The sequence below is a fragment of the Neophocaena asiaeorientalis genome, unplaced genomic scaffold (assembly GCF_003031525.2).
Source record: "Neophocaena asiaeorientalis asiaeorientalis breed wild unplaced genomic scaffold, Neophocaena_asiaeorientalis_V1.1 scaffold531, whole genome shotgun sequence".
Classification (NCBI taxonomy): domain Eukaryota; kingdom Metazoa; phylum Chordata; class Mammalia; order Artiodactyla; family Phocoenidae; genus Neophocaena; species Neophocaena asiaeorientalis.
In genome coordinates this window covers 83720-105938 of record NW_020175542.1, presented here as the reverse complement: position 1 = coordinate 105938, position 22219 = coordinate 83720, and the positions used below count along the sequence as shown (strand labels likewise).

The following is a 22219-nucleotide window of genomic DNA, read 5'->3' as shown; positions in this document are numbered from 1 at the left end:
CTATAGAACCAGAGCTAGGTTTACATCCTAGCTCTGCCTCTTCCTGGCCTGTGACAAAGCCAGATGACTCTCTGACGTATCACGGCTACTAAAGCATACTGAATGAATGAGACGTTTAGAAAAGATCTAACATCGGTAAAATGTGATATGTGTCTCCCAATACACTTTCTGCATCTGTAAAGCAGGCAGCTTGTGAGAGTGGAACAGGCTATCACACACGTAAAGAGTCTAGCGCAGGGCCCGGTGGATGGGAGGCAATGGCTCCACCTGCTCCAACACGGTAGCTCTGACCACTCCATGGATGCAAGTTCCAGGAGCATTCAGGCACAGCACTGACTGTCCCTAAGTTAGGAGCAATGTTTGCTTGTAGAAAGCCAGTGCTGGGAGCACAGAGGCATGCACAGGAGCCGTGAGGAGACAGGCAGTGACCAGCCCCCACCAGCATCCCTCCGTGCAGTGCTTGGCCCATGCCGAGATGGACCCTCCTCTCCCGGCTTTGCACGGAGACGACTGCCAGCAGGGAGCTGCTCCCCTCTCCCTTTCCGTGTTTATGCCTCTCATTGCAGTGATTATGTAGACAGCCTAGAAAATGGGGGCATCTTGGGAGTGCAACCCTGGCCTCGCGGTGCCATGACAACCAGCTTCCGAGCAATCACCCTTAATAATGCCACACACGGTCTCTGCCACCTGGGTAGGGACTCCCAAGGGAGTTCGAGCTTCTCCTGGAGCAGCTGCACACAGTTTCCTGCTGGAAACAAATTATGAGAGGGAGAGAGAGAGAGGAGAAAGCAGGGAGTTAAGACATCTAACCTGTGTTGTACGGAGCGCACCCAGGGACCCGGGGACACTGCCTCATGTTCCTGGAGCCCACTGGCTATAGGAACATGTAATTCCACAGTAGGAGGTATACAACCCCATGGACACCTTTGTCGCCCACCCCCCGACAGAGAGAGGGATATCACGGAGTGAAAGACCAAATATGAGGGCTTGTCATGCTGGGCCTCACTGCTACCAGATTTCTTCATTAGGCTCCTGTCGAGACGCCCACTGCCAACTCATCTTGTCTGGACTGGAGCCGTCCTTTCCTGCTGCCAGCTGGCGAGAAGATGCTCAGAGCCCTCCTTCAATCAGTATCTTTCCAGAATGACAGTTCTCAAAAAGACACCTACCCCCACTGGGCTAATAAATGATTAATCCTCACAAAGGAAGGACAGTCAGGCCCCCCATGAATAAACTTACCTGTGGATGCGAGCCCAAGTTCAGCCTTTAGAGTGACAGGCGAGCCCTGAGCCAAACAGGTTCTTGCCTCCCCTCTCTTTAGATCACAGATTCTAGCTCCTTCATGAGAAAGGTCTAACCCGGGGCTAAGGAGCCCTTAGGACACTGCCCTCACCCAGGGAGCACAGGTCCCAGTCTCACCAAGCTGTGAAATGAAAATCATTCTGTCAGGAAGCACGTGCTGCTGTTATCACTAGTGCCACCTTTCTGTGGATCCCATTCCCTGAACTAGGATTACTTGTAAATTCTGAACATATATATGTTTTATATATATTGCATATATATATATATATATATAATTATTTTTTAATAACAGGGAGAAGTATGGAGAGTGACCAAATTAACCAGTAAGGGGAAGGAAAGGATGTACTGGGCTGAGGTGGTCAAGGAAGTCTTACTGGAAGAGACAGTGAGCCCTGATGGTTGAACAGGAGTCAGAGAAACAGGGGAGCAGGGATAGAATGGTATTCTGGACTGATTGTATATCCCCCGCAAATGTATGTTGATATTACTAACCCCCAATGTCATGGTACTAGGAGGTAGGGCCTTTGGGAGATGATTAGGTCATGAAGGTAGAAAGAACCCTCATGAGTACAACATGTGGACGCAATAAGAAAATGATCCCCTGCGTCCCAGAGTGGGGCCTTCACCAAAATCAGACCATGCTAGCATCCTGCTCTCAGATCTCTAGCCTGTAGAGCTATGAGGAATTTCTGTTGCTCGTAAGCCACCCAATCTATGGTATTCTGTAATAGCAGCACAAACTAAGACGGGAGGGGAATAAGCATGGATCAAGCCCTGGCACATGCTAAATGCTCCATAAACATCGGGCATCATTATTGCAGCATGTAAAACAGAGGTCACACACTACAGCCCGTATGGCTTACAGGTGGCTTGTGTTTGAGCACATACTTAAAATGTTTAACTACTTACTAACATTGAAACATCAGGGTTCCTCAGAAAAATGTAGACTTTGAGACGATGTGGCAATGCTGGACCCACATTCCTGTGTGGCAGCAGGCAGCTGGAGCTGAGTGGAAACAGGGTGTAGACACTAGTTTGCCACAGTCCCTACCACTCCCTGTTGTGTACCCATGCACGCTTCATCTATCTTACTACCTGATTGGCTCCTGGAGTAAGGAGTTCTCTGACCTTGGTGCAAATGATGAGTCGGCCAGCCAGGTTGCAGTGGAGAATCTGAGCAGGAGAGAAGTGGGCAGAAACGTTGGGGTGCTGGTCCAGGGCCTGATACGAAGGGCCTGGAATGCCAGGCCAAGTGGGTGGCACTGGTGGCTGTTGGCGATGGGGAGTCACTGTAGGTGTCCGAGCAGGGACGTGGCATTGCTTTGGGAAGAGTTACCCAGCGCACAGCAGGATCACACGCAGCCTCATGTTCTGCTGCTAAATCCCGATGGTCTGTGAGCCGCTTGGCTTGCTCTGCTTTGCAGCTGCTGTGTTCTAGTTTCTCTGGACTGTGTCAGCCTGTGGGTGCAGCAGCCGCAGTGGTGGCAGCAGGAATGCTGGGAGGAGATGATGGCTGAACTGTGATGGTTCACGAGCTCCCTGGGAAGCAGCAAACCTGTCCCGGCCCTCTCTGGTCTGCCTGCTAGGCCAGCTGGAGAGGAGAAGCTGCTGAAAGGGAGCAGGCTTTTCAGGGACCTCTTCAGGGAGCCAGCGGCCACTGCAGCCCAGAGAAATAAGAGCAGCTTCCCAGAGATGCGGGGGGAGCTCATAAGCCCTGTCCCCTCCCTTTATTGACAGTCTGGGGAAAGAGGAGTATTAATTTCCTGTTATTACTATAACAAATGATCACACGCTTGGTAAACTTAGTGACTTAAAACAGTAGAAGGTTATCATCTTACAGTTCAGAAGTCCACAGTGTGCCTCACTGGGTCTGCAGGGCTGGGCTCTTTTGTGGAGGCTCTGCGGGAGGGTATGCTTCTTGCCTTTTCCAGATTCTGGAGGCAGCCTCCCATGGCTCCTGGCCCCTTCCTCCATCCTCCAAGCCAGCGATCGCCATCGAGTCCCTCTCACACTGCATCCCTCTGACACTGACTCTCCTGCCTCCTTCTTCACTTAGAAAGACCCTGGTCATTACACTGGGTACTGCCAGGTAGTCCAGCATAATCGACCCATTTTGTTTGTTTGTTTGTTTGTTTTCTGGTACGCGGGCCTCTCACTGTTGTGGCCTCTCCCGTTGCGGAGCAGAGGCTCCAGGCGCGCAGGCTCAGCGGCCATGGCTCACGGGCCCAGCCGCTCCACGGCATGTGGGATCTTCCCGGACCGGGGCACGAACCCGTGTCCCCTGCATCGGCAGGCGGACTCTCAACCACTGCGCCACCAGGGAAGTCGATCGACCCACTTGAAGGTCAAGTGGTCAGCAACCTCAATTCCCTTCTGCCATGTACCATAGTCACGGGTTCTGGGGATTAAGGTGTGGACATCTTGGGGGGTAGGAGGTGGAAATGAGCAACTTTTCTTACAAAGCCTCCAGCCATGATAAGTAAGTAAGTAAGTGGGCCCACTCCTTGTTGAAGGAAGTGCCAAAGAACACAGGACCTTTTCTGTCTAGCTCACTCTTGTAACCCCAGTACCTGTCAGAGCGCCTCACACCTACCAGGCAGTCAATACACGTTGGTTGAAGTGTGTGACACTAATAATATTTGTTAACTTCTGATCACGTGCTGGACGCCGTGCTAGGTGGATTCTTACAACCATGCAAAAGTGGGAACAGATGTCTGCATTTTCAAGGTAATGAAGCTGAATCTTAGAGAGGAACGAAAACTTGACAAACACAATCCAGCCTGTAAGTGGTGGGGCACGGGTTCCAGCCAAATATGTCTGACTCCAAAGTCCATTAACTTGTCCTGTACCGGCCGGAAGGACACGCCTTAGTAAATGTCAGTAAATCTTCCTAAGCGATGATCTCATCCTCCAGCTTCCCACATGCGCTCTCTGTGCTGCTAGTCCCAGGGTCCCAGTGTCCCCCCAGAATGTATTTATCACCTCAGGCATTTACGCATGCTGATTGCCCTGTCTAGCATAGGAAGCACCCCTGAGACCGCCCCCAGCCAAACACAGTCATCAGGAGTCAGTAAACGGTGGTCTGCAGGCCACCTCTGGCCCACCACCTGTTTTGACACAACTCCAACAAAGAACAAGGTTTTTGCACTTTTAAATGGTTGAACAGAAATCGAAAAAAGAATACTGTTTCATGACACATAAAAATTAGATGACACTGACATTTCAGTGTCTACAAGTAGAGCTTTATTGGAACAGATGCTCATCGGTTTACGTATTGTCTCTGCTGCTTTCATGCTACAAAGGCAGAACTGAGTAGTTGCAACAGGGACCAAACGGCCCTCAAAGCCTAAAATATTTGCCCTCTGGCTCTTTACAGGAGCAGTTTGCCATCCTCTGATCTATCTAGAGCTTACAGGTCATTCAAGGTTCAGCTTGTTATTAAGCCTTCCCCAATCAGACCAACCCAGATCACACCACACCAGATTGTCTCATCATTTCTGTCCCCTGTGAATTTTTGGTCCATTTTTTTCTGTCTGGAAAAAAAAATTTTTTTTTTGACTCATTCTATCTTCACTTTGAACGATTATTTATTAAAAGAGATGATATCGGGCTTCCCTGGTGGCGCAGTGGTTAAGAATCGGCCTGTCAATGCAGGGGACATGGGTCTGAGCCCTGGTCCGGGAAGATCCCACATGCCGTGGAGCAACGAGGCCCGTGTGCCACAACTACTGAGCCACGTGCCACAACTACTGAAGCCCACGCGCCTAGAGCCCATGCTCTGCAACAAGAGAAGCCACTGCAATGAGAAGCTCGCGCACCACCACGAAGAGTAGCCCCCCTCGCCACAACTAGAGAAAGCCCACACGCAGCAACGAAGACCCAATGCAGCCAAAAATAAATAATAAAATAAAATAAAAGAGATGATATTTATGAATTATAATACAGGCAGAAATATTGTGAAAACGGTTATACAAAAGCCAGGGACCAGTGTAACCTCTTCTAGATGAATTGCTGCTGCTTTATCAAGCTATGCATTGTGTTGCTACAGTGTTCACTGTCAAACACTTATTTGTAGAATTAATGAAGGGCTGTAGGAAAAGCAAATTGCAAAGGTAGAGCCAAGCTTCATTGTTTCCCAGTTCCGAATCCTCTGAGTCTTCATCTGATCTAAGTTCCAGTCTCCAGCCCATGTCTGGAGACTATGTCATTAGGCCCATGGTAGTACAATAGCCACTAATTAAATCTTAAACTTCTCTCACTGTCCTCAGCTGGATAAAGGCCAGCATTATTGGTCCATGGGCATTCTTACCCTCCGTGGGAAAATTGTTGGCTGTTTCTCTCACTGGACAGAATTACTGAATGTGTCTTCTGTAGAGTAGAAATTACTGGCTGCATCTCAATCGGCGAGCCTTTCCTCTCCAGGGGCAAAACTGTTGCCTGCATATATCTCTGAAGGAAAATTGCCATCTGCCTCACTCTGTAGGAAGATTGCCAGTTGTGTCCCCATTATGGGGAAATTGTCAACCATGTCTCCAAACTGAAACGCATGCCAGCTGTGCTTCTGCATAGAAAAAATGTCAGCAGAAGTCGGCGATTTAAAACCCTGTGCGTGATTCTGTGTCTGTTCCTTTTTCATCCCCCTCCCTGGTTTCCTTTACTCTCCCTCTCATCTGCCTGAGTCATCAGAGCCAGGGTGGTGGTGACATTGTTCACCAAATGAGAGACGCGTGTACCGAGGAAGGTGTATTACAACTGATGGTCCAGAGACAAACTACTGTGTGTCTGTGTAACAGCCCAGATAGAAGACCTAGAAGTCAATTTAACAACTGGTAACTCTTAAGATCTGACCCCAGTGGAAAAACACATCAGGCTTTTGGACTCACCGTACAGCAAGCTTGCCTTACGCAGCACCCACTTCTGCATCGTTGCTGCCTCCCCTGTTATTCTGGGTACACGCCCTATGCTAAGTGCTTGACGTGAAAGATCTCATCTGTCCCACAACCGCCCTAGAAGGTAGAGACGCCTCTTATGTCCATTTGACAGATAAGGAAAATGAAGCTTGGAAGAAGGAGTCAAGCCACCTGTCCAAGGCTTCATAACTTATAAGCAGCAGAGCGGGATTTCTACCCAGGCCTGCTGAACTTGGAACCACCTGTGTGCTTAGCCCCCATACTGAATGGGCTGGAGGCCTTGGGTCCCCCTCTTGACCCTCCATCTTGGGCATGAGTTCCTGTGCATTGTCCAGTGTGAGGTCCAGAGGAAGCAGCCCACCCAAGGTCAGCCTTTACCTGTGGTTTCCCTGCTTTCTTCCTTCTGCTGTCCCAGACTCCGCACCCAGCACACTGCATGCTTCCTTTCTACTTTTGCCCCGCTTGTAATAAATGTAGTTTTAGCTTTAGCTTCTCTAAAGTCAGCAGTTTTCCTCTTAACTCTTCCTCTCTCTTATTTGTGATTTCAACTCTTTCCCATGAGTTTCCGAGACCTCATGCATGTAGCCAATCATCTGAACTGTCTCAGGTGAATAGCCCTGTGCCAGGCACCGTGAAGGATAACATCAAACACAAGATACTTTCAGCTCCGTGGAGAGGTATTCATGTCTGTGCATGTTAGAACACAAAACATTGTCTGTACAGGACACATAATATAGCCTATAGGATTTGAAAGGAAGTGTCAGTAGCGCTGTAACCCAAAATGTATTCTGGGGAACTCCATTCTGGAGAGATGCTGGCTGCAAGTGATTTTCTCAAAAAATAAAATGGAATGGGGAAGAGGGCGGTGGTGTGATCCAATAAGATCTGAAATCAGGATTAAGGCAGTGGTTCTCAACCAGGGGCAGCCATGCCCCGCTGGGGGACATTTGGCAATACCTGGAGCCATTTTTGGTTGTCCCCGTTGGGTCATGGGGCTTAGTGAGCTGAGGCCAGGGATGTTGCTAGACATCCTACAATGTCCCAAACTTTCTGGCCCCGAATTCAGTACTACAAAGGTTGAGAAAGCTGGATTCCTAGATAAAGAACTTTTGTTGTTGTTTACCTGCAGGACTTCTCAGCACTTTTAATAGGCTAATTGCATTATCAACCCCCAAAATTGAGTAGGGCTTTCCAAAGCTCAGTTGACCTCAGAATCTGGAATCCCTGACGTATTCCCGAGTGTTCTGCTAAAGTCACTGTGGGAAGGCTAGCCTAGAGTAATGAGCATTAGTAGAGGAAGCTGACATTGCTCTATAGCAGTTGTACTATGATGTACCGTGTGTGTTTGTGTGTGTGTTTCTGCTTGGAGATTGTAGTGCTTTTAAAATAGTGTCCAAATAACTCATTAGTTTTGAAAATTATCCCTTTTTTTTGAAATATACTGTCTATTCTTTTCTCTTTTTGTTGCATTTGGTAGCTCCAATTACATGTATAATTAACCTTTATCAATATATTCCCTGTGTCCCTGATATCTTTTTATACTTTCTATTCTTTAATCTGTTCTTTTGCGGGAGATACATTCTCCACGTATTCTAGTTCACTCATTCTCTCTTTAGTTGCTAAATGCGTTTATTGTGTTCTAATTGCCCTTGTTTCGTTATTATTTCCGTTTGGTTCTTTTTAATATATTTTCTAATTATCTGTGAAATTTCTTACTTGGGCATTTTATTTGTTGAAATTATGAAAGACTTATTTTAACATGTGTGTGTGTGATGTGTCCATTATCCATGTTTACTTGCTGTTTTACTCTCTGTGAAAAGAAGTTAGTCGTGTCTAGTTTCCCTGGTAGAGTATATCATTAATAAAAAACTGACAATTTTTTTTTTTTTAACTTGTAGTTGAAATACAAGACCAGTGGGATTCGTAGACCTCTCATTATCTCAGAGCTGGGAGGGACCTGGTTGGCAATCCCACCTCCTTCCTATTATAGACAAGGAAACAGGGCCAGAGAGTTGATGGTTGCCCAGTCATTCAAATGAGAGGCAGGAGGGCAGAGGTTAAGAGCATAGGCTAGCAGCAGACTGAGTTCAAATCCTGGCTGTGCGTCCTAGTAGCTATAGAACCTCTGTTCCTGAGTTGACTGATTGTACTGACTTGTGGAAAAGGAAAAGAGTATCTGTGAATATCAAATGAGTTAATACATGTAAAGCACACGGCACAAGTGCTCAACACAGATAGTAGGTGTTATTAAGAGCTGGCTCATTTGTGTTTAGCCTAGACTCCAACCCAGCATCCCTGACTCCCAGTCTGATGTTCTTTCCGGTATCCCTTGATGGGCACAGGAAGAGGTAAGCAGGAACAGAGGCACAGACGTGGGAATGCACGGGTATATCTAAAAGATGAGGGAGCTCACTTTGACTTGATTGTTTTAACAGAAATGATACTGACAACGCGAGGAAAGGCAGGTTGTGGAGGCAGGGTAACAGGCAGATGGTCAGTAGAAAGCCCACCTCTACTCTTCACTACCTGCATGATCCTGGGCAAGGTGCTCAACCTCTCCTGGTCTGTCTCATCTATAAATAAGGACAGTGAGAGTACCTTCCTCATAAATTTGAGCATCAAGTGGGATAATTTCTGCAAAGCAGGAGGACCAAGAAAGGGTAGCAGCTGTCATGATCATCACTGTTAACGTTGTTACTGGGTTACAACAAGACACAAGACACAAGCTCCCTGTTGGTGAATCTGACACATCCCCAATGAGTAGGTCTGTGCTATTAGGATTTTCTTCAAGGCTGCTTCCTCTCTCTACCGTGGTTCTCTTCATTTCTTCTCTTGATGTCTTTATTTTCTAGAAACTGGTAGAAAACTGCAGATCAGCAGGATTTCTAATGCCAAGGCAAGGGTCTTTAGGAGAAATACCAGTTCTGATTTGTCTCAAGATGTGTCACTCAAGCACTGGATACTATCGTACCACCTATTCAGTAAATTACACGGAACACAGTGATGTTCCATTTGCATTCCACTAGCTGGTTCCCCAGCACCCTTATTCCCCACTGGGAAAGCAGTAAAATCTCACCTTTTCACATCTGCAATGAAAATTGTGTAATTGTTTAATGTTTGTCTCTTCCTGTAGCCTGTGAGTTCCATGATGGTAGAATGGGGTCTGTGTTGTTCCTTGTGTCCTTGGCATATATAGCACGGGACCTGGCATGTATCACACGACAAATACTGTTCATGTTCTAGGTGACGTACTACGTGTAGTGCATGTGTGTGCATGCACATAAAAGACACTTAAATAGCTGATAAGTGATTGCTCAGCCTGAATCGGTGAAAACCTTGAATTACAGACGACTTGTATTATTTTCACACTTTTCAAGGACTTAAACAAATTTGAGGTGAATAGAGTATCGCTTAGATAGTTAAACAGATCATGAAAGGAACCTAGTAGGTAGGTATTATTTTCATTTAAAAATTTAAATGGATTATCAGTATTCATTCATTTAACATATTTACTGAGCACCTCCTATGTTCCAGGGGATACAGCAGAACAGAACAGACAAAAACCCCCACCCTCATAGAGCTTGTATTCTATTAGGAAAGACAAATAATACATATTAAATGTCAGTGCCCATAAACTGGGGGACAGGGACAGAGGGAGGAAAGGCTGACTCATTGCACACAGGCCACGGGGATTAGAATCCAGGGGTGAGAGATGACCTGATGGCCTGGGCTTCCTGTGATGTGTTGACAGGGTCATTCAAAGTCCTGGGGGCTCCAAACTATACTTGCTAATGATGGGGTAAGGCTTGAACTCATGAGCCCTTGGTACAGAAGCTGTGCTCTTAAGTGTTTGAAATGGATTCATTCTCTTAAGGACTTGGGCTGTGTAAACAGGCTAGAGTAGGACTGAGAGCATTAAGAGCCCTTCCACTAACTTTCATCTAATTAGTGCACAATAAAAAGTACTTAGTGCAATAACCAGGAAAAAGAAAGAGCCTTCCGGCTTCATAGTTCCATGATGCTATGTAGATTCTACCCTGCTATTTTCTTACAGCTCCTAAAATAAGGTCTTGTAGATGGTACAAGGCAGAATTGCATGATGATTAAGAACAGAGACTTTGAAGTTAGACAGACCCAAGTTCAAAATTCAGCTCTTCCTTGGTTGAGCTACTTGATCTTGCTGTGTTGTCCGTGGACAGGTTGCAAAGCCTCTCTGTGCCTTAGTTTTCCACATCTATAAAATAAGAAATCATGGTTCCCACTTCATAGGTTTGTTGTAAGGATTAAATGAGATAAAACATGCAAAGCGTAGGGCCTGGAACATAATAAGCTTCCCATAAACAGTAGTTATTGACACCATTAAATATTGTTGCTGAATGAATGAAAGGAATTCATGGAGTTGATATTAAGAATTGGCTAAGCAAAAACATGTAATGAACTACAAAGTGCTGTGCTGGTGGGTATGTTATCTATATCCTGGCCTCTACATTCTACATAAATAATTAGCGATACATGGCTTGATTAAAATTTTTCTTTCATTTCACCTCCATTTTCTGGGGCTGTCACTTTAAGGCTTTACAATGTTGCTACACTGGCCTGCTGGTATGCCAAACATTTGGAGAACAGAGTCCTAGGTATAACCTTGTAAATATTCTTTACTTCATTTAAATATCCCCAGGCTCTGTAGTCCTCAGTCCCAAATTCTCGAGTCTTTTAATTGAAGTATAGTTAACTTACAATGTTTTGTTAGTTTCAGGTGTACAGCAAAGTGATTCAGTTCTACATATATATTATTTTTCATATTCTTTTCCATGATAGTTTATTCCAGGATATTGAATATAGTTCCCTGGGCTACACAGTAGGACCTTGTCATTTATCTTTTATATAGTTTGTATCTGCTAATCCCAAACTCCTAACTTATCCCTCCCCACCAAGAATCTTAGTAAATGAAATATGATTGGCTAATACGGAACCAATGCATGCTTTTCATGATAAAAAATAGCGACTGACATTTATTGAGGACCTGCTATGTGCCAAGCAACATGCATGTCCACTCTGCAGCTGGGAAAATGGAATCTCAGAGTAGTAAATAAAATGTGGACAGCTGGGGGGCTTCCCTGGTGGCGCAGTGGTTGAGAGTCTGCCTGCCGATGCAGGGGACACGGGTTCGTGCCCCGGTCCAGGAGGATCCCACATGCCGCGGAGCTGCTGGGCCCGTGAGCCATGGCCGCTGAGCCTGCGCGTCCGGAGCCTGTGCTCTGCAGCGGGAGAGGCCACAGCGGTGAGAGGCCCGCGTACCGCAAAAACAAAAATGTGGACAGCTGGTAAATGACAGAGGCAGGAATTGACTGCCTCCGGGTGTGTAGTTTCCAGAGCCCTTCCCACTTACTGCCTCAAGCTTGCCTTGCAGATGCACTGGGTAGGGGGTGACCAAGCCTCAGGGCCCCCATTCCTCTCTCTATGGGGATGTTTGTATGGGGCATGCGTGGAGTTTCTAAGTCCCCAGTCCTAATGAGATTACGTTGAATAGAAACTAAGGTGAAAATCTAGTTCTCAACTCTGAGGGTACCAATCGGAGTCCAGGGGCCTTCATTAGTGCTCCATCAATGTCCAAGGGAAACGGGCACAGACTGAGACGAGGGGTCAGAGACTGTGTTGACTTCATGTTTTTCTGTTTCAACAGGTTTTTTACTTCTCAAGTTCAATTCTGATTGATCAGTTTTTTTGTTGTTCTTTTACATGGTTCTGTGAAAATTAGTATTTTGGTTTGACTTATGGTTTAATTCAGCAAGGTTTGAAAGACAACTCATTATATTAGATTATGTTAGATTTTCTACAAAGAATTTGGGTTTTTAAAAATTTTTTATTTTATATTGAGGTATAGTTGATGAACAATGTGCTAGTTTCACGTGCACAGCAGAGTGATTGTTATACATGTACATGTATCTATTCTTTTTCAAATTCTTTTCCCATTTAGGTTATTACATAATATTGAGCAGAGTTCCCTGTGTTACACAGTAGGTCCTTTTTGGTTATCTATTTTAAATAGAGTAGTATGCATATGTCGATCCCAAACTCTCAATTTATCCTTCCCCTACCTTTCCCCTTTGGTAACCGTAAGTTTGTCTTCTATGTCTGTGAGTCTGTATCTGTTTTGTAAATAAGTTCATTTGTATCATATTTTAGATTCCACATGTAAGCGACATCCTATGATATTTGTCTTTCTCTGACTGACTCCACTTAGCATGAAAATCTCCAGGTCCATCCATGTTGCTGCAAATAGCATTATTTCATTCTTTTTTATGGCTTAGTAATATTCCATTGTATATAGGTACCACATCTTCTTTATCCATTCATCATCGACAGACGATGGACATTTAGGCTGCTTCCATGTCTTGATTATTGTAAACAGCACTTTCTTGTGGTATCTTTGTCTGGTTTTGGTATCAGGGTGACGGTGGCCTCATAGAACGAGCTTGGGAGTGTTCCCTCCTCTGCAATTTTTGGGAAGAGTTTCAGAAGGATAGGTGTTAACTCTTCTCTAAATGTTTGATAGAATTTTCCTGTGAAGCCACCCGGTCCTGGACTTTGTTTGTTGGAAGTTTTTAAGTCACAGGTTCAATTTCATTACTTGTGACTGATCTGTTCATATTTTCTATTTCTTCCTGGTCCAGTCTTGGGAGATTGTACCTCTCTAAGAATTTGTCCATTTCTTCTAGGTTGTCCATTTTATTGGCATAGAGTCTCTTATGATGCTTTGTATTTCTGCGGTATCCGTTGTAACTTCTCCTTTTTCATTTCTAATTTTATTGATTTGAGCCCTCTCCCTCTTTTTCTTGATGAGTCTGGCTAAAGGTTTATCCATTTTGTTTATCTTCTCAAAGAACCAGCTTTTAGTTTTATTGATCTTTGCTATTGTTTTCTTTGTTTCAATTTCATTTATTTCTGCTCTGATCTTTATGATTTCTTTCCTTCTACTAACTTTGGGTTTTGTTTGTTCTTCTTTCTCTAGTTCCTTTAGGTGTAAGTTTAGGTTGTTTATTTGAGATTTTTCTTGTTTCCTGAGGTAAGATTATATTGCTTGAGGTAAGATTATATTGCTATAAACTTCCCTCTTAGCACTGCTTTTACTGCATCCCATGGGTTTTGGATCATTGTGCTTTCATTTGTCTCTAGGTATTTTTTTAATTTCTTCTTTGATTTCTTCAGTGATCTATTGGTTGTTAGTAGCATATTGTTTAGTCCTCATGTGTTTGTGTTTTTTACAGTGTGTTTTTCTTATAATTGATTTCTAGCCTCATAGTGTTGTGGTCAGAAAAGGTGCTTGATATGATTTCAATTTTCTTAAATTTACTGAAGTTTGATTTGTGACCCAAGATGTGATCTATCCTGAAGAATGTTCCATGTGCACTTGAGAAGAAAGTGTAATCTGCTGTTTTCGGATGGAATGTCCTAAAAATATCAGTTAAATCTATATGGTCTATTGTGTCATTTAAAACGTGTGTTTCCTCTGTTTTGATGATCTGTCCATTGGTGTAGGTGAGGTGTTAAAGTCCCCCACCATTATTGTATTACGTTAGCATTTGCCTTAGGTCATCCTATGGTGGGTGCATATATATTTATAATTGTTATATCTTCTTCTTGGATTGATCCCTTGATCATTATGTAGTGTCCTTCCTTGTCTCTTGTAACAGTCTTTATTTTAAAGTCTATTTTGTCTGATGTGAGTATTGCTACTCCAGCTTTCTTTTGATTTCCATTTGCATGGAATATCTTTTTCTGTCCCCTCACTTTCAATCTGTATGTGTCCCTAGGTCTGAATTGGTTCTCTTGTAGACAGCATATAGATGGGTCTTGTTTTTGTATCCATTCAGCCAGTCCATGTCTTTTGGTTGGGGCACTTAATCCATTTACATATTAGGTAATTATCAATATGTATGTTCTTCTTGCCATTTTATTAATTGTTTGGGATTTGTTTATGTAGGTCTTTTTTTCTCCCCTTCCTCTTTTGTTCTTTTCTCTTGTGATTTTTCTTTTTTATAAGTTGGTCCAATTTTATTGAAATCTGTTACAGAAGACAATTCAAATGGGAACCGCTGTCTGTGGTTTTAAGACCTGTAGAAATCTGAGTTACGTTTTACTGCAAAATATAAAATACATTAATTCAAACGACAGTGTAAAAAGATTTTATTATTAATGAATTGTATGTCCTCATTAAATTAGATATTTGCAAATGTTTTCCTAAATAGTTACAGCTAATTTAGAGATATCTTTTAAAGTTCAAATAGCTAGTTTAAATTTGAGAAAACATACACTCACTGTAACATGAAAGATGTTCACATTGAGATACTTCAGCCCCAAACTTCACAAACTACTAGAAATTAGAGGATACTTTGTTGCTAGAGGAAAAAATATCACATCAGGGAAAATTATACTAGACTACCAGTTTAAAATAAGCAATAGTTCACATAGTATTACAGAAATTCTCTCTTGCCTTACAAATGCAAGATAAATCCTCTAGACTCCCTTCTCTGTAGAGACCACCAGCTCACTACCCAGGCTCTGAAACTTAGCACAATTAGGGAAAAAACCAGACAGGCTTCAGTATGAGAATTAGCCAAAACATTTCCCGAGGGAAGCATTTCTGATTCTGTTTTTGTTAAGCATTCTCTTGATCTTTAAGCTCTTTTTTTTTAAAACTAAACAAACAAAAAATCCCACTCAATCCCCAAGATCAGTTTGAAAATGAAAAAAAATATCCTCCCCATTTCCTACTGACAGCGTCCCCCCCTTGCCCTTAGAGTAGTTGAGGTTCCCTGTAATACAGACCCTTGGTCTTTTTAGCGTTAGCTAAAACACGTGTTTTGAAAACTGTGTTTAGTAAATACCCTTCTAGTCCTGACCTAATTTCCTGATATATAAAGCACATAAGAGGTGGTGTCCCCTGCGACTGTCTAATGCTTACCAACTATTTAGGAAGTTCCCTTGACTCTTTAAGTTTGCCTTTAGAGATTAAAATTCAACATAGAAAAACAATCAGTTATCAAACATCTATTCCTAATTTAGAGTAAAGCTACATTACATAGCAAAACTCTACTTATTAAACTCTATATCTCATGCAAACTTAAAATTTTAAAAATAGTAATTCCAGGCCCCACAGTAGACCATAAACCTACTTAGATGCAAACATGGTAAACACTTAAAAATTTTTTTTTAACTCTTCCTAAAAGAAGTGTGTTTTTGGCTTATCAACATTATTCATGAAGTCTGTTGCTAAGGAACACAATTTTTGACCTGGAAACAGAAATCATTCTGGTAATCTGACACATGACTAAGATGCTAAGACCGTAGAATTAATGGCATTCTTTTGGTTTCTGTCCTTTAATAATTTTTAAGTGGAAAACCATGAAGAGGCTTCCAGCTCAGTAGAGACATTGATTAAAACCAGGTAAAAATGGGCAGGTTTGCAGACCTTGGGTAACGCACGTCAAATTCAATAGGCCAAAGGAGTGTGTTTTTCATGACGGGGCTCTCACCACTCACAGGTTTTGGGCCAGTTTTCCATAGCCTCCTCTCCCAGCATCATAGTCCTGACGATACTCATCTCGTACATGGCCTCCAGAACGCCCACGGCCATACTGCCTGCCCTCCTTAAAGCCTGTGTCCCAGTCTGTGCGAATGATCCGGTCAGCCAGACGTATTCCATTTATGTACCACGTGGCATTTTCTGTATCTGCTCTTGAACAGTGTCCCACAAAGCAGAACCCACATGCTGTTTTCTTCATTTTATCCAGGCCCATGACGAATTTTCTCTCTGTCACCACTTTTGCTAAAGAGTTCATAGATTTGTTCTTCAGTTGTGTATAAGAGGAAAGATTTCCAACATGCGGTGTACAGCTTTCCTTCAGTAATTAATTTTTCCTGTTCTTCACTGTCACCCCGGCAGTGCTGGTCCTGGTACTGGCTCAGCTCGACATAGGGGTCACTGCGCCTTCAGGAAGGCACCCGACTTAGTGCACAATGTGGCCGAGGAGGCCACCACTGTGAGAATCTTCTCTTGTGATTTGATGACTAACTTTAGTGCTGTGCTTGGATTCCTTTTTTCTTTTTTGTGTGTGTATCCATTGTAGATTTTTTGGTTTGTAGTTACCATAAGGTTTTGATATAGCAGTCTATATTTAAACAAGATTGTTTTAAGATGCTGCTCTTTTAATTTCAAATGCATTTCCAATATCCCGCATTTGTACTCTCCTCTTCTTACGCTTGCTGGTTTTGATACCACATTTGTATGTGGATGATTTCCTACCTTTACCAGTGAGCTTTTCCATCTGTAATTTTCTTGTTTCTACTTGTGGCCTTTTCTTTTCTACCTAGAGGAGTTCCATTAGCATTTGTTGCAAAGCTAGTCTGGTGCTGAATTCTCTTAGCGTTTGCTTGTCTGTAAAGCTTTTGATTTCTCTGTCGAATCTGAATGAGAGCCTTGCTGGGTAGAGTATTCTTGGTTGTAGGTTCTTCCCTTTCATCACTTTAAATATATCGTGCCACTCCCTTGTGGCCTGAAGAGTTTCTGCTGAGAAGTCATCTGATAACCTTATGGGAGTTCCCTTGTATGTTATTTGTTGCTTTTAATACTTTTTCTTTGCCTTTAAGTTTTGTCAGTTTGATTACTATGTGTCTTGGCTTGTTCTTCCTTGGGTTTATCCTGCCTGGGATTCTCTGCACTTCCTGGACTTGCATGACTGTTTCCTTCCCCGTGTTAGGGAAGTTTTCAGCTATTTTCTCTTCAAATATTTTTGCAGGGCGTTTCTCTCTCTCTTCTCCCTCTGGGACCCCTATAATGTGAATGTTGGGGTGTTTAATGTCCCAGAGGTCTCTCAGACTGTCTCTATTTCTTTTCATTCTTTTTTCTTTATTCTGTTCTGTGCCAGTGATTTCCACCATTCTGTCTTCCAGCTCACTTATCCTTTCTTCTGCCTCACTTATTCTGCTATTTTTTCCTTCTATTGTATTTTTTATTTTAGTTTTGTTCATCTCTGTTTGCTTGTTCTTTAGTTATCCTAGACCTTTGTTAAACATTTCTTGTATCTTTTCGACATGTGCCTCCATTCTTTTTCTGAGATCTTGGATCATCTTCAGTATCATTACTCTTTTCCAGGTAGGTTGTCCATCTCCACTTTTAGTTGTTCTTGTAGGTTTTTATCTTGGTCTTTCGTCTGGAACATGATCCTCTGCTGTCTCATTTTGTCTAACTTTCTGTGATTGCAGTTTCTTTTCCGCAGGCTGCAGGGCTGTGGCTCTTATTGCTTCTGCTGTCTGCCCCCTGGTGGATGAGGCTGTCTAAGAGGCTTGTGCAGGTGTCCCGGTGCAGGTCCCTCTGGTGGACAGAGACATGTCAGGGGGTGTGTTTAGCAAGCAGCTGTGTGCTCAGGAAGACTTTAAGCTGCCTGTCTGCTTATGGGTGTGGCTGCGTTCCTGCCATGTTGGTTGTTTAGCATGAGGTGTCCCAGCACTGGAGCCTACAGGCTGTTGGGTGGTGCCAGGTCTTGGTGAGGAAATGGTGGCCTCTGGGAGGGCTCACACCAATGAGTACTCCCCAGAACTACCACCGCCAGTGTCTTTGTCCCTGCAGTGAGCCACAGCTGCCCCCCGCCTCTGCAGGAGACCCTCCAATACTAGGAGGTAAGTCTGGCTTAGGCTTTTATGAAGCCACTGCTTTTTCCCCCAGGTCCTGGTGCACACAAGAGTGGGGTTTCTGTGCCCTCCAAGAGGGGAGATTCTGTTTCCCCCCAGTCCTGTGGAATTCCTACGGTCAAACCCTGCTGACCCTCAAAGCCAGATTCTTTGGGGCTCCTCCTTCTGTTGCCAGATCCCCAGGCTGAGGAGGTTGATGTGGGGCTCAGAACTTTCACTCCTGTGGCAGAATTTCTGTAGTAAAATTATTTTCCAGTTTGTGGGTCACCCACCCAGCAGGTATGGAGCTTGATCTTACCGTGGCTGTGCTCCTCCTACCGTCTTGTTGTGGCTTCTTCTTTGTCTTCGGATGTAGGATAACTTTTTTGATAGGTTCCCTCATTTTTTGGTTGATGGTTGTTCTGCAGTCAGTTGTGATCTTGGTGTCTTTGTAAGAAGAGGTGAGCTCACATCCTTCTTCTCCACCATCTTTTCTCCGCCTATAGATTTTCTACATAGAATTTGATAATGACTCCGTGAGTGTGTTGAACGGGCAGGAAAGAGAAAGCCTTGGGGGATGAGTTACTCAGTAACCTGAAGACTGATGTTTGGTTCAGCCTAAAATTGTGATAGAAACGCTTATTAGGTGGAACCATACTCAATTGCCATTATTGTAGGTCAAAACTAATTAAATGTAGGCAAATATGTATAGCTCAACATCATACATGCTGAGCACCCAGAAGGCAAAGATTTCACTAATTTATCTGGCTTTGGTTCCAATCAATCAAGCAACAACTATTTATTCAATATTTATGTGCAAGAGTCTCAGTACAAAGACGAGAAAAAACAAAATCCTGCCTTCAAGAAGCTCACATTCCTAGTTGAGATAAGCCACGGACTGTTAAATGCTAATGTGAGAAATGATGCTTTCATTGGGAGAATACCTGAGCAAATGCTAAGTGAACAGGCCAGACCAAGTGTGATCATTTGGGGCTAAAATAACATGTAAGAGATGAGACATATGAATCAAGCAAAATACGACACAATGACGGAGGAATGAAGGGCATAAAGACGGGAAACATCAAGATGTATTTCGCACATCCAATTTGAACGAGAGGAGTTCAAAAACAAGGTTAGAAAGATGAACTAAGGCAGCTTACAACAAGCTTCAGTGTCTTTTATTCCTGTAAGTGCTTTTTATTCCTGTGAGTAGAAATCAGCTGAATCTGTTGAGTGGAAGAATAAGCAGCTAGATACCAGCGCAAATGGAAAATATATACAAAAGACGTTGTAGCCAGAGTTTACCTATGCAACTGAGGCACAGAAAAGTTAAGTAACTTGCCCAAGGTCACACAACTAGTCAAGGGTAGTCTGACCTTAAGCCCAAGGCAGTCTGGCAGCAAAGTCCCACTATTAAGCACCATGATCCAAGAGATACGTATACATAGGTCCACACAAATCTTGTGTTTATTCATAACAGCATTATTCATAATAGCCAAAAAGTAGAAACAACCCAAGTGTCCATCAACTGATGAATGGATAAACAAAATGTAATATAGCCATACAATGGAGTATTATTCAGCCATAAAAAGGAATGAATCATGCCACTACATGGATGAACCTTGAGAACATTACACTAAGGGAAGGAAGCCAGTCACCAAAAAAGAATATATATATATATATATATACATATATATATGTATATATATATAGAGAGAGAGAGAGGGAGAATGATTCCATTTGTGTGACATTTCTAGAATAGGCAATTTCATAAAACAAGAAAATAGATTAGTGGTTGCCTAGGGCTGCAGGAGTAGGTAATGGGGAGTAACTGCTAATGGGAATGGAGTTGTTTTGGGTTTTTTACAGAGGATGAGGTAATGAAAATGTCCTAAATTTAGACTTTGTTTATGGTTGCATGATTGATTATACTAAAAAAAAAAACCCACCAAACTATAAAATTTAGATGAGTAAATTTTATGGTATGTGAATTATATCTCAAAAAATGGCATAAACACAATTTTTAAGTGTGTAAGATGACTACAGGTTATAGTATATGCAGTGACACCCAGGAACCATGGGGAAAAGTGAAAGAGCCAGATACACAGACCTGGAGCTTGTGAACTGTCGGTGCCAGATCTGTGGATGTGACAAGCCCCATGGGAGTCCTTCCATGAGAAACAAAATATGGAAACCAGTGACAGCTTGTTCTGCTGCCAGGGAGCTGACAGTTCTGTTAGCAACTTAAATTCTACAGATTCCAGCCCTACTCCAGGTTAGACTGCTGGCTTTCGAGCTGGCCCAAACACGTTAGCATCAGCTGATAAGGATGTACTAAATTTCTTTTGTTTTGCTTTTGTTCTGCAGTTTTTGAAGAGCCGGAAGATCCAAGCAACAGGTCGTTTTTCTCTGAAATCATCTCTTCGATTTCGGATGTGAAGTTCAGCCACAGTGGGAGGTATATCATGACCAGAGACTATCTGACGGTCAAAGTGTGGGATCTCAACATGGAAAACCGCCCCATCGAGACTTACCAGGTACAGACCACCACCCACTAATACGTAGATTGGGCACTTCTTCAAGGGTTCCAAATCAGCCCCTGCCTGCAAAGGCTTACAAAGCAGAAGGATAAAAGACATGTTGAGCCAGTTAAACATCCAGAAATAGCAGGTAGACAGCTCAGTGTAAGTCTGGATAGATCTAGCCTAGAGGAAAGGTCAAGAACCATGCCCTGAGGTCCCAGTGTTTACAGGCTGGGAAGAGGAAATGGATTTGGCAAGAGAGACTGGAGAAAGTGCCAGTGAGGTAGGACAGAAACCAAGAGGAGTCCAAGTGAATCGAGGAGGAAGAAGTCACCAACTGCCGTATGCTGTTGCTGAATCAAGGAAGGACTGAGAAGTGGCCAATTGGATTTAGTAACATGGAGATGATCAGGCACCTTAATGAAAGAGTTAGTTGTAGGTGAAGTGGTAGGAATGAATGTCTGATTGGAGTGGGTTCAAGAGAGACTGTAACTAGAGGATGTGGAACGTAGTGAAATTTTTTTTAATTAATTTATTTTTGGCTGCTTTGGGTCTTCGTTGCTTTCTCTACTTTCTCTAGTTGCGGTGAGCAGGGGCTACTCTTCTTTGTGGTGCACAGGCTTCTCGTTGCGGTGGCTTCTCTTGTTGCGGAGCACGGGCTCTAGGCACGCGGGCTTTAGTAGTTGTGGCGCGCAGGCTCAGTAGGTGCAGCGCACGAGCTTAGTTGCTCCGCGGCATGTGGGGTCTTCCCGGACCAGGGCTCGAACCTGTGTCCCCTGCATTGACAGGCAGATTCTTAACCACTGCACCACCAGGGAAGCCCTGTAGTGAAATTTCGAAAGAGATTTTGTTCTGAAGAGGAATAGAGAAATGGGGTAGTAGCTGGAATGGAATGCAGGATTGAGGAAGTCATCACAGCTTGTTTTATGCTGATAGGAGTAAGCCTGTAGAGAGGGTGATAATTAATTGAAGCAGTCAGCTTCTCAAGGGAATAGATTCCACTGCAGAATTGGACTTAGATGAGGTGGGCAACTCATCCGTCAAAGGAAAGAGAAAAGAGTAAGTAGCTACAGATGCAGTAGGTTTGTCAATTTTGTGATGGGAACATACAGACGGTTTCTTCTTATTGCTTCTATTTTCCAGTAAAATAAGAAGCAAGGTCATTAGCTGAGTGAGAAGGAAGAGAGTGAATTGACTGGGGCAGTATGGTAGGGTTGCTCAGGGAGCCACTTGAGGTTTCTATTATTGATTTAAAGTGAGACTGATCTGTGTGATTGTGTGTTTTTTCCAGCCACATTCACCTGCTTGGTACAGGTAAGGAAGAGCAGAAGGTTAGATTTAACCAGTGATGGGGTTTTGCCAAGGGAGTACGATGGAAGAGGGAGAAAAGCAAATTTGTTGAAGGTATCTATTAAGGGAGTGATTGATTGATTGGAATGATGGATGGCTGAATCTAAGGTAGGTTATAAGGGGAATGAAGAATTGATAGAATCAAGATACTAAAGGGCATGACTTAAAATGATAGGAAGTAGCAAGAGTGATACTTACTAAACACATACAGTTATAGTAATGACAAGGTTCATAATATGACCCAGAAAGCAAAGGACAAAACGCACTGAAAATGATGAGGCCAAGTAACCGAGAGTCCAGAGTATTTGAATCGCTAAGAATGATGGCAGGGATGGAAGAGAGACTGAGGCGCTAGAGTGGCTTCCAGGAATGGGGTAGAGGGGCTGAGAACTGTTGCTGACTGTAAGGAGGACGGGTGGCAGGAAGTCACGTTGGATGGCATGACGTGGAAGGAGCTGTGGACCC

At 43.5% G+C, this 22219-nt stretch overlaps 1 protein-coding gene and 1 pseudogene across 3 annotated transcripts in view; one reads left to right on the top strand and one right to left on the bottom strand.

Moving 5' to 3' along the window:
• The window catches only part of PPP2R2B (protein phosphatase 2 regulatory subunit Bbeta), a 656680-nt gene that overhangs the window by 625274 nt on the left and 9187 nt on the right, over window positions 1-22219 (top strand). For all 3 annotated transcript variants that reach the window (XM_024731397.1, XM_024731396.1, XM_024731395.1), the window contains one exon: window positions 20250-20419. In XM_024731397.1, the coding sequence (XP_024587165.1) occupies window positions 20250-20419 (170 nt within the window). The remainder of the gene's footprint in view (window positions 1-20249; window positions 20420-22219) is intronic.
• Window positions 15752-17452, bottom strand: LOC112390445 (nuclear cap-binding protein subunit 2 pseudogene; annotated as a pseudogene).